At 46.2% G+C, this 11784-nt stretch overlaps 2 protein-coding genes across 3 annotated transcripts; both read left to right on the top strand.

Moving 5' to 3' along the window:
• The first annotated feature begins 248 nt into the window (after positions 1–248).
• On the top strand, positions 249–548 carry LOC130878604 (keratin-associated protein 3-2). The gene has a single exon (XM_057776640.1). The coding sequence runs from the start codon at positions 249–251 to the stop codon at positions 546–548; it is 300 nt and encodes a 99-aa protein (XP_057632623.1).
• Positions 549–3807: 3259 nt separating this feature from the next.
• On the top strand, positions 3808–9520 carry Krt40 (keratin 40). 2 transcript variants are annotated; one of them, XM_057775495.1, is made up of 7 exons: positions 3808–4236; positions 5195–5277; positions 5572–5728; positions 6726–6887; positions 6972–7097; positions 8128–8348; positions 9421–9520. In XM_057775495.1, the coding sequence occupies exons 1-7, from the start codon at positions 3808–3810 to the stop codon at positions 9518–9520; spliced, it is 1278 nt and encodes a 425-aa protein (XP_057631478.1). The 2 variants fall into 2 exon arrangements, with proteins under 2 accessions (XP_057631478.1, XP_057631479.1); XM_057775496.1 differs by lacking the exons at positions 5195–5277; positions 5572–5728.
• Positions 9521–11784: the final 2264 nt, after the last annotated feature.

The following is an 11784-nucleotide window of genomic DNA, read 5'->3' as shown; positions in this document are numbered from 1 at the left end:
GTTCAAATTTGGCAACGAATTCAAATAAAAGGTAATTAGCAAAATAGGGACTCTTAACAGGCATCTAAATGTCAGGCCAATTAAAGGATAATGGGAACACGAACATAAACAAGAACCAGGAAAGAAGCCCATTGGTGGAACCAACGCCCACTGGAGAGGATATATAATAACCCCGGAGCAAGAGGAGACATTTGAACCTCAGAGACTTCATCTTTGCCTTAGACCAAAGCAAACCAGATTCCATCACCATGGCCTGCTGTGTTGCCCGCTGCTGCAGCGTCCCCACCGGCCCTGCCACCACCATCTGCTCCTCAGACAAGTCCTGCCGCTGTGGAGTCTGCCTGCCCAGCACCTGCCCACACACCATCTGGCAACTGGAGCCCACCTGCTGTGACAACTGTCCCCCACCCTGCCACATCCCTCAGCCCTGTGTGCCCACCTGCTTCCTGCTCAACTCCTGCCACCCAACCCCAGACCTGCTGACTGTCAACCTCACCACCTATGTGCAGCCTGGCTGTGAGGATCCCTGCACCCCAAGTTGCTGCTGACCTGTGGCTCCCTTGCATGGTGCCTGCCTTCGAAGAAAGAGTCATCCCAGGAGCCTTAGCACTTACCTGGCAGAACCTGCAAGGAGTTTGCTCTGATTTAGAAGCCGGAGTTGAGGGACAGGGTCATTGAGGACATCTCTCCTGCCAGCCTCCAAAAAAAGAAACCGGAATCTTTGGTAATGCGGCTTTTACCTGCAACCAGGTGCAGTGTGGACGGTTGATGCTCCAAGGCTCCTGAAGATGCTGACTCCTTCATCCTGATGTGCTTCTTTCTTTGGGTGTTTGGGGCTTCTGACTTCAGTCTTGGGTGGTATCCTTCTGCAAATTTAGGAACTTCTTCATGATCTTCCCAATAAATTGTGTGTCTATGGCATAGCACAAATGTGTATAATTGCTTTTTTGCTTGTTTCTAGGACTTGGTTAAATGTGTTTCTTATCTCCCAATGTTAGTTAGCATTTAAAGAAAAACTAACCGCCTGGGTGACATTGAAAACAGTGGCAGGAAAGTAAAGCTTATTGATCTTGTTGCTCTTGCTATTCTGGGGTAACTCAGTGGTCTGGTGTCATGATTAGGGTTTTTATTGCTGTGACAAAACACCAGGACCAAAAGTAACTTGGGAGGAAAGGGCTTATTTAGCTTTCACGCCCATATCGCAGTCCATCATCGAAAGGATCAGAGTAGGAACCTGGAGGCAGAAACTGAAACAGAAGCCATGGAAGAACATTGTCTGTTGATTTGTTCCTCATGGCTTGCTCAGCCTGTTTTCTTATACAGTTCCCAGGGATGGCCCCACCCCCGTGCCTGGGTTCTTCCACATTAATTATTAATCAAAACACTACCCTAAGATTTGTCTATAGGCCAGTCTTATGGAGACATTTTCTCAGTTAAGATTTCCCCTTCTCAGATGGCTCTAGCTTGTGTTAGTTGACAAAGAACACCAACCAGGACACCTGGTGTGCTGATTTGAATGGGATATGCTTCCCACAGGCTCATGGATGTGATTACTAGCCCTCAGTTGGTGGCACTGTTTGAGAAAGTCATGGATCCTTTAGGAGGTAGAAAGGGTATCACTGTGGACTGGCTTTGAGATTTTATAGCCTGGCTCCACTTCCTATTCTCTCTCTCTCCCTCCCTCCCTCCTTCTCTCTTCTCTTCTCTTCTCTTCTCTTCTCTTCTCTTCTCTTCTCTTCTCTTCTCTCCTCTCCTCTCTTCTCTTCTCTTCTCTTCTCTCTCTCTCTCACACACACACACACATTCTCTCTCTCCCCTCTCCCTTCCTCTCTTCTCTTCTCCCTCACACACATTCCTCCCTCCCTCTCCCTCCCCCTCCCCTCTCCTTCTTCCTCTCCTTCCTCTCCCTCTCCCTCTCTCTCTCTCTCCTTCCTGACTGCCGGACTTGTCTTATAGTCTGGCTGACATGCCCCTCCCATTTGAAAAGTCCAGAATTTCTTTTTTAAGATTTTATTTATTTTAGCACAGTTTTATTTTTAATTATGTATATTGTGTCTGCACCTGTGTGTGCGTATGTATACATGAGTGTAGATGCCTGCAGATGCCAGGAGAGGGTGTCAGACCCTCTGGAACTTCAGTAACAGGTGGTTGTGAGCTGCCTGACATGGGTGCTGGGAACTGAACTCAGGTCCTCTACAAGAGCAGAAAGTGTTCTTAACTGCTGCACCATCTCTCCAGTCCCCTTATTGTTTCTTATAAAAAGAAATAGAGAAATATATACCTACTCACAGCTCAACAATTCTACTCCTAATATTGGTCCAAGAGAAAAGAAAAAATATATCTACAAAAACACACACAAATCTCCCGCTCCCAGAAGCCACCAATTGCCAATAGCTCCTTGACTAGGGGCAGGACCCTGTGCTCACTGCTCCATGATCAGATTTGGTCCGGCTTGAGTTTGCGTGACTCTTCTGCACACTGCCACAACCACTGAGTTCCTCTGTGCAGCTGCCTTGCTGTGTCCGGTAAACACTGTCTCCTCATAATCATTTACCCCCTTCTGCTCCTCTAGTCCATAATGCTCTCCCAGCCTTGGCATGAGGAGTCTGATATGGGTATCCCAATCCAAAGCAGCTGGATGCCATTTCCACTGCTGTTTGAAACAGACATTACATAATCATATGTTCCCTAAGTTCCAATAGTCTTAACTTTCACGAAATTGAGACTATCATAAATAAACAGACAGATTCCATATAACAGGAGGTTAGATTTCGTGGCTTCCTTAGCTCTGTGACTAGGTACAATCAATGAGGTTTTCCAAATCTTCATCATAATTTCTGTCTCCGCTGTCCTTAAAAACACAGGTAAGGACTGTGGCTGTAGTCTGGGTAGATGATATACGTAGCCTGAACAATGCCTCATGTTTGAGCCCCAACACCAACATAAATAAACAGTAACAGCTTTTTAAAAATAGCATAAGGAATCTAAAATGGAAATATGTGAAGGCAAAGCTTGCACGTATGGCCATCCTCCCTGGGCACACTCAATCTCGACATCTAAGCAGGGCGGGCATGATTAGTACTTGGCTAGCGATTGAACATTTGAGATAACCAAAGATCACAATTCAGATCCTGACAGCCAGTTTCTACTTTGATCACAGGGCACACTTATACTCCTCGCTCTAGAAAATGAACACGCATGCTTCACACTCAGTATTTCTTTGCCATGTAAGCACATGCTTCAAGCATACAAACACACACACACACACACACACACAAGCACGTCAAGGTTGCTAGCCACCATGACCATTTTCATGGTGGTTGGTAGCACAAACAAATGCATGCAATTTAATGAGCTGTGGTGTCTATTTTTAAAGTAGACAAGAGCAATCAGTTTTCAAAATAAAAAACCTATGGAAATATTATTTTCTGTATCTCTCATGAGCTCTACCTAAAAAATCACTGATGGCTCGAATTTTCGCTTTGGTTCCTAATTCTTTCAAAAGAATAATGTTTCTGGTGGCCATTTGCTAAAATAAGGATTGTACCCAAGCAGCATGTGGAAATGGCGTTAGTCCCGACTTAGTAACCTGAAGTTATCCTCTTTTTACAAGGCATAAAACATCCTCGGTAAATAAGCAGCACTAATGAGATGTTTGTAGGAAAACTGGCACCCCTGGTGCTAGAGAAAACATCGGTGTGTCCTGTAAACACCCATTTGAAGGGGGATATAAAGGTCTCAGGAGGGAAGGAAACGTTTGGAGGCATCGGCCATACTGCATCCAGTCTGTTCATTCCTTCTCAGAAGATGGCTTCCGATGATTCCCCTGCGTGCTGCTCTTCTGAGCCCTGTGCAGTTGCCTCGCCCTGTCCCACCGACACGACTTGCCTTCCCAGCACGTGTGCCACATCCAGATGCCAGACTCCGAGCTTCCTCTGCAGGGCTCACCTCTCAGCCGGTCGCCTCTCACCCTGCTACTTCGCCAGCAGCTGTAGCAGTCCGTGCCTGGTCGGGAGCTGTGCCTGGTGTGAGGAAGGGGCATTCAACAGCAACGAGAAGGAGACGATGCAGTTCCTGAATGACCGCCTGGCCAGCTACCTGGAAAGGGTAAGAAGCCTGGAGGAGAACAACGCTGAGCTGGAATGCAGGATCCGAGAGCAGTGCGAGCCTGATGCCCCATTGGTGTGCCCAGATTACCAGCGTTACTTCGACACCATTGAAGAACTCCAGCAAAAGGTTGTGTGTCCCTAATGCTCTCTGTTTGCCATTCCTGATTTCTCTCATACTTTTACTGGAGCAGGTTGCTTGATGGATGGAAAACACAGGGATTCCAGGAGCTAATAAGCTGCCAGAAAAAGGGGGCCATAGATGACAAGGAATGTCTCCATATCAGCCCTATTGAGTGACTATAGAAATGTCATCTCTCTAGCCGGGTGGTGGTGGCACACGCCTTTAATCCCAGCACTCGGGAGGCAGAGGCAGGCGGATCTCTGTGAGTTCGAGACCAGCCTGGTCTACAAGAGCTAGTTCCAGGACAGGCTCCAAAACCACAGAGAAACCCTGTCTCGAAAAACCAAAAAAAAAAAAAAAAAAAAAAAAGAAATGTCATCTCTCTGCAGAGTTCAGGGAGAAACTGGAATATGATATCTAAAATCTGCTCTGTGTATATCATTGCATATTTATATGCTTTATCAAACAGATATTGAATGCCACCTATATTAGTTCACCTGGTAATCATTTTCTTTTCATGTGTATGTGTGCATACATGTGGGGTTGGTGGGGGAAGTGAATGTATGTACATGTGTAGAGGGAATGTATGTAGGTTTGAGGAAGCCTGAGGTCAAGGACAAGTGGCTTCAGCTCCCCATCTTGTTTTTTTGAGACAGAGTCTCTTCAAGGGAGCTGGAGTTCACTGATCTGACTGGCTAGGCAGAGTCCCAAGGTTACTACTCTCTCCACCTCACCGGTGCCCTCAGGACAAGGGGCAACAGGCACATGCTGCTAGACTTAGTTTTTTTTCCACATGAGTTCTGCGGGATAGCACCCGCGTCCTCCTATTGCATTGTAATCTGATAAAAGCGATGGTATGCTCACTGACAAAAGCTTCTATAAGATAATGAATGGCACGGCTGTTAAAACAGATTTGTGGGTTTCTCCCAGAGAGCTGTTGATTCCATGATGACTTACCTCTTAGATACTGTGCACGAAGGCAGAGAATTCTAGACTTGCCGTTCAGGTGGACAACTGCAAACTGGCCGCTGATGATTTCAGGTCAAAGTAAGTCCACTTATACTTATTTTCTCAATCACGCTGTATTTTAGATGTACATTTTGCATGTTAAGTTTTAAATCTAATTTGAAAATAATAATGGTTCCAGTGAGAGAGAAAATAATCCCTGCATGAGATATATTTTTTAAACTGAGAAACCTGAACTCCCCCATCATTTGGGATGCAAGGGAAATTGTGGCATATGGCTCCCCAGAGGCCACAGGTCACTCATCCTGTACCCCAGCACTCTGGTCAGTGTTTAGCCAAGTCAGCCTCTCCCCTCTCTTTCTCTTGCTGGGAAAGGTATGAGAGCGAACTGTCTCTTCGTCAGCTGGTGGAGAATGACATCAGTGGCCTTCGTGGGATCCTGGGTGAACTGAACCTGTGCAAATCAGACCTAGAGGCCCATGTGGAGTCGCTGAAGAGTGACCTCCTTTGTCTTAAGAAAGACCATGAAGAGGTAAGCCAAGTGGCTGCTGGGACAAGGACGACAGGAAAAGTTCTATTGAGAGATTTCATGGGTAAACTGTACTGGGGCAGACACTGACCAAGCTGGAATGAAACCAGAGGCACGCCTGCGCGGCCTACTGCGCGGCCTACTGCGCGGCCTACTGCGCGGCCTACTGCGCGGCCTACTGCGCGCCTGGTGTATCACAAGGTAGATGTGACAGACAGTGTGTATCCTTTGTAGCATCACCCTCAGCAGGGGCAGGAGGTGGGGCCACTCTCTCGCCAGCCCTTGCTTGGGTGGAGAACTAACTCCCCTAATGTCTATCTCCTTAGCTATACTGTACAACAAGAAAATTGACCTGATGAACAGGCTGCCAAAAAAGAGATAAATTGTTATGCGATATTAGGAGCAGCATTTTTATATGCTGTACATTTATAATCTTGTTTCTGTTATAAACTGTTACAAATGAAAAGCAGAGTTATGTAACAAAGTAAGACAAAAATTTATACTTTGAATATTTTGGTGGTAATAGTTGCTAGAAATTACAGATGCATACCTTAGCATGCATCAGGAATTTTATAAATTTATTGTTTAACTCTTCCCTTTCTCACAATAACTCTCTGGGAAAGAGAACAATATTATCGTCATTTTTCAGATGAAGAAACTGAGACACTTGAAAGTAGCAGGGAGAGTGCGATAGAGAAATGGCCCGGCAGTTAAGTCTGCTTCTTGCACTTCTAGGGGACCCAAGATTAGTACCCAGCACTCATAACTGCCCCCAACTCCAGCTCCATGTGGCAACAGACATAGACATGTCAATTTTAAAACTCTTCCTTAAACAAAAGTAATCAAAAGAGATTCAACCAAGAGAATCTGAACCAAAACCCAGACTGTTACCCCCTGTGCCAAAAATCAAAATAGGATTGCTATTTTTTTTATCAAATTGACATTACACACACATACACACACCCCACTCTGACATTCTTTACCCCATTTCCACTCTCAGGAGGTCAACGTGCTTCGTGAGCAACTTGGAGATCGGCTCAGTGTGGAGCTGGACACTGCCCCCACCATGGACCTCAACAAGGTCCTGGATGAGATGCGATGTCAGTATGAGACCGTGCTGGCCAACAACCGCAGGGATGCGGAGGAGTGGTTCGCTGCTCAGGTCAGTGCTCACCGGAAAGGGCGGGCTTCTGGAAAGGAACTGCGGGCTTCTGGTAAGGAGCATCCTAACCCTTCTGTGTTTCAGACCGAAGAGCTGAACCAGCAGCAGATGTCCAGCGCCGAGCAGCTGCAGGGATGCCAGACTGAGGTGCTGGAGCTGAAGCGCAAGGCCAACGCTCTGGAAATTGAGCTCCAGGCGCAGCAAACCCTGGTGTGTGGGAGAACAAACGGCATCCCGTGTCAGCAGCATGCCCAGAAAAGTCCAGGGAGATGCCCCCAGTTCACACAGCAGCTCTGAGTGTCCAGCTAGCCAGGGTGGCCGTTCCCTGCCTTTCTCCACATACATTGATAGTGCATATTGGAACCAGAGCGACAGATCAACAGCTTTCTTGGTCTCCCCAGGGTGCCTTGCTGGTCCCCCTAGGCCTAAGTATGTCCCCAATACCACCCACTAGAAACACAAAGAGTCTCAGAACACAGTGGAAGCAGAGAGCTGAGCGGAAGGCACTCAAACTTAACAACATATTTTAATTCCCTTTTATCGATGGGCAATTTTCCAGTTTCATTGTCGTATCTAAATCACACACAAAAAATCATTTCCCCAGTGTTCATACTACAGCTGAGATCTACACATTACCACACCCCTCCCCACCAAAGCAACAAGAACGCACCATACAGTGAAAGTCACATACACCAGGTCCCATCAGGCATTCGCTGGGTTGGGTCCAAGGAGTACAATAGATGAGCCACACCTGAGCATTCATCTAGGCGAGGCATGGTTTAATCTATGGCAGACACCTTCCCTAGCCTCATTGGATGGGGTGGGGAGGAGCTAGGGTCAAGAGAAGTGAGTTCCAGAATGTTCTGCAGTTCTCAGTGGAAATGGAACCCAGGTGATTGAACCCCCAATCTGCAGTCATTGCAGACACTGTGCTGCTCGTCCCTGCCAGGGGCTCAGACCCAGAGTGGCTTCCCAGATACTGTCCAACCCTCCTTAAGCTACACAAATATGTCCTAGGGGACAGCAGTCATAGAGATAGAGGTGACCCATTGAAAGGCCTTGAGTAGTTTTCAGGCACAGGAAGTGTTCCCAACTCATTTCACCCTCCCAGCCTTCCCATGACATGACTATAGAATAAAACCAAGTCTCAGAGAAGCTAAGTAACTGAGTCTCAGAGCTGGAAAGGGGTACGGCAAAGGTCTGACATAGGGTCCTTCTGAGAAGGTCTTCCTCTCCGCAGACAGAATCTCTGGAATGTACTGTGGCAGAGACCGAAGCCCAGTACAGCACACAGCTGGCCCAGATGCAGTGTCTGATTGACAGCGTGGAGCACCAGCTGGCTGAGATCCGCTGTGACCTGGAGCGGCAGAACCAGGAGTACCAGGTGCTGCTGGATGTCCGGGCCCGGCTGGAGTGTGAGATCAATACGTACAGGGGCCTGCTGGAGAAGGAGGACTGCAGGTAAGTTCCAGGGTTCTGCAGTCCCCCAAGTCCTAAAGGAGAATCCTGTTTCCATGAGGTCTGACCACGGTCAACCCCCACTAATAGGTTTAGGGATGTTTTCTTTTTAAAAAAAAAAAGAAGAAGAAGAAGAAGAAGTGAAGGCCTGGCTAGGTGGCTCGGTGCATGTTTTAGTTACTTCTCTGCTTCTGTGACCAAATACAAGTTAAGGACGAGAGTTGATTTTGGCTATGCGTTACCAGTGGGCAAGAGTCTGTTGTGGCAGAGCAAGATGGCAGCAAGCCTAAGGCCAGACAGCAGGAGAAGGAAGTTTAGAGATCATATCTTCAACTACAAATGCAAAGCAGAGGGCGTGAACCGGAAGTGGTGCAAGGCTATAAACTCTCAAAGCCCACCCCCCAGTGATGTACTTCCTCCAGTAAGCTGCAACAACCTCCCTCCCTACCACCACCAGAAAGCCACACCAATCTGGAACCAACTTTTTAAATATCCGAACCTATAGGGGACATTTCTCATTCAAACTACCACAGTGGGTAAAGGCACTTCCTGTGGAGCCTGATAACTGGTGGTCGGTGGTCGATCCCTGAAATCTACGTGATGGAAGAAGAGAACTGACTGACTCTATGGGCTGTTATCTGACCTACACACACACACACACATTCTCTCTCTCTCTCTCTCTCTCTCTCTCTCTCTCTCTTTCTCTCTCTCTCTCTCTGTAAGTCTAAAAGAAAAAGGCTGAGGCTGAGTCTATGATAGTGGAAAAGTCCGAAAATATCCTCAAGTTCTGAAACAGAATAATTTTCATATATGACATTCCCACAAGAGGAAATCGGTACGGTACGTGATATAACATTTGGCAAACTACAAAGGGGCTGCACAACAATCCCTACTGCAGTGAACGTGTAGCTGTAGTGGAGGTGGACGTAATGACTGTCCTGGGTCCAAAGATAGCACAAGTGAGAGACAAATCCCAGGCCTCTCCCGAGCACCATTTGTAAGGCAAGTTGTGTTCCTGAGATGACATGCTGCCAAGATCCTCTTGCTAAACTTAGTTTGAATTGGTCTTCCCCAGGCTCCCCTGCAATCCATGTTCTACAGCGCCCACAACAAGCAGCATGTGTGAGCCGTGTTCAGCCTATGTGATTTGCACAGTTGAAAACTGTTGTGCATGAATATTCCATCTCCAGCAAGGTGGGTGGAGGTTTGGTGCTGGTGCTCAAGAAAGAAGTCCAACCTCAACCAGGCCTCACTCAGTCGGGACACACGGATCCTCCTTGGAGTCAAAACCTCAGCCTGGCACACCCAGTACAGAAACAGGGATCCGCCCAGCTCACAGTGCCTGAAAATCAGCCCTGAGCATCTGGGTCTGTTGATGTTTTCTACCTTAAGAGGAGTGTGGTATTCTGAAAGCCCATAAAGCATTCTTGCTAATCTCCAAATAAAACTTGTTAAGTGTAGTTTAGTGACTAATTGCCATTGGTCATAATGACCTTTTAACAGAAGAGAACTTGTCTAAACCCATGACTCTGGTTTGAAAGTATCTTCAGCCCTCAGATTAGATAATCCATGAGAAATGTTGCATATCTAAAGAGACCAGATAATCTATGAGAAATGTTGCATATCTAAATAGACCAGACCTGAGAAATGTTGCATATCTAAAAAAAGGTATTTGTATGTATCTTTCTCAGAAATAAAATAACATTTATTTTACTTTTAATTCTAAATGTGTAAGGTTCTCCTGTTTTATCTTTTGCATATAAACAAAAATACTCTCAAATCCATCCCATGAATGGCCAGTATTTAGTCAGGACTTCCAGTTTTCTTCTTATAATGATGGAGGTGGGTCTTGTATCTATCTGTTGCTTTCATTGGTTAATTAATAAAGAAACTGCTTGGCCTTTGATAGGACAGCAGCTTAGATAGGCAGAGTAGACAGAACAGAATTCTGGGAGGAAGGAGGCAGTGAGCCAGACGCCATGCCTCTCCTCTCCAGGTGGTCACCATAGCTCTCCTCTCCAAGATGGATACAGGTCAAGATCTTACCAGTAAACCACCACCTCATGGTGCTACATAGATTATTAGAAATGGGTTAATCAAGATGTGAGAGTTAGCCAGTAAGAGGCTAGAGCTAATGGGCCAAGCAGTGTTTAAAAGAATACAGTTTCTGTGTAATTATTTTGGCATAAGCTAGCCAGGCGGCCGGGAGCTGGGGCGGCAGGAACGCAGCCTGCCGCTCCTCTCTACATTATAATTGGTTTTTCCACATAGTAGCAATTTTGCTTAACAGTTCATATGGTTATTTAATTTTTCCCTTATGTTATCTAAGCATTTTCATCCTAATTTAAAAAAAACATTTTTTGTGTTCATCATTTTAGTAGTTGGGTTGCTTAATATATGAAATGTTACACCTAGGCATAAAACAATTATTTTAATGCATTTTAAAAGCAAAGTAGAGCCAGGTGTGGTCTACTGCAATTCACATTTGCAATCTTAGCAATCAGAGGGGAAAAAAGCAGCATCAGCAAGATTGCTTCCATTCGAGACCAGGTTTGTGCAGTATGAACCTAAATGTGGTGTCCATAGCTTCAAGGCTGTAGAGCAAGGAATACGTAATGGGCTTCAAGACTATAGAAAAAGGCTGTGCTAAAAAGAGAGAGAGAGAGAGAGAGAGAGAGAGAGAGAGAGAGAGAGAGAGAGAGAGAGAGAGGGAGGGAGGGAGGGAGGGAGGGAGGGAGGGAGGGAGGGAGGGAGAGGGAGGGAGAAAGAGAGTTAAATATATGTTCATTTCTTTATTCTTCCTCCTAAGAGAAATCCCAAGGATTTTTTTAATGTAATGTTTTATTGATTCTTGGAGAACTGTGTACATGAATTTGGTCATACACATCCCCACCCCTAACCCCACACAGACCCTTCCTACCTTACTGTCCTCTATTTTCTTTCAACCCCCTTAGTCCAGTTGCTGCTATCTGTGTATTCACGAGTGTGGGGCCATCTACTGGAGCATAGTCTGCCTACCAAGGACCACACCCTTAAAGAAAACTGACTCTCCCTCCTGAAGAAGCCATCAACTGTCCATAGTTCCCTGGCTAGGGGTGGGGAATTGTGTGTCCCTCCTCATTCCATGGTGAAATGTTCACTGGTATCCACAGCTGAAGCAAGCTCATGATTGCGACAATCCTTCCACACTCAGATGATGCTGTTGGCTTCTGGACCTCCGACTCTTACAATCTTTCTACCATCTCTTTCATGGTAGCCCCCGAGTCTTGGAGGCAAGTTCATGTTGTAGATGTCTTATTTATGACCAAACATTCCCCTGACACATATTCTTTGCACTTAGCCTAACTGTGAGTTTCTGTGTTAACCACTATGCACTACACAAAGAAATGTCTCTGATGAGGTCTGATAGCTGCACTCATCTATGGGCACAGAGATGTGA

This window comes from Chionomys nivalis, chromosome 7 (genome assembly GCF_950005125.1).
Source record: "Chionomys nivalis chromosome 7, mChiNiv1.1, whole genome shotgun sequence".
Classification (NCBI taxonomy): domain Eukaryota; kingdom Metazoa; phylum Chordata; class Mammalia; order Rodentia; family Cricetidae; genus Chionomys; species Chionomys nivalis.
Note: the sequence above shows the minus strand (reverse complement) of the source record. Positions and strands in the feature narration are given on the sequence as shown.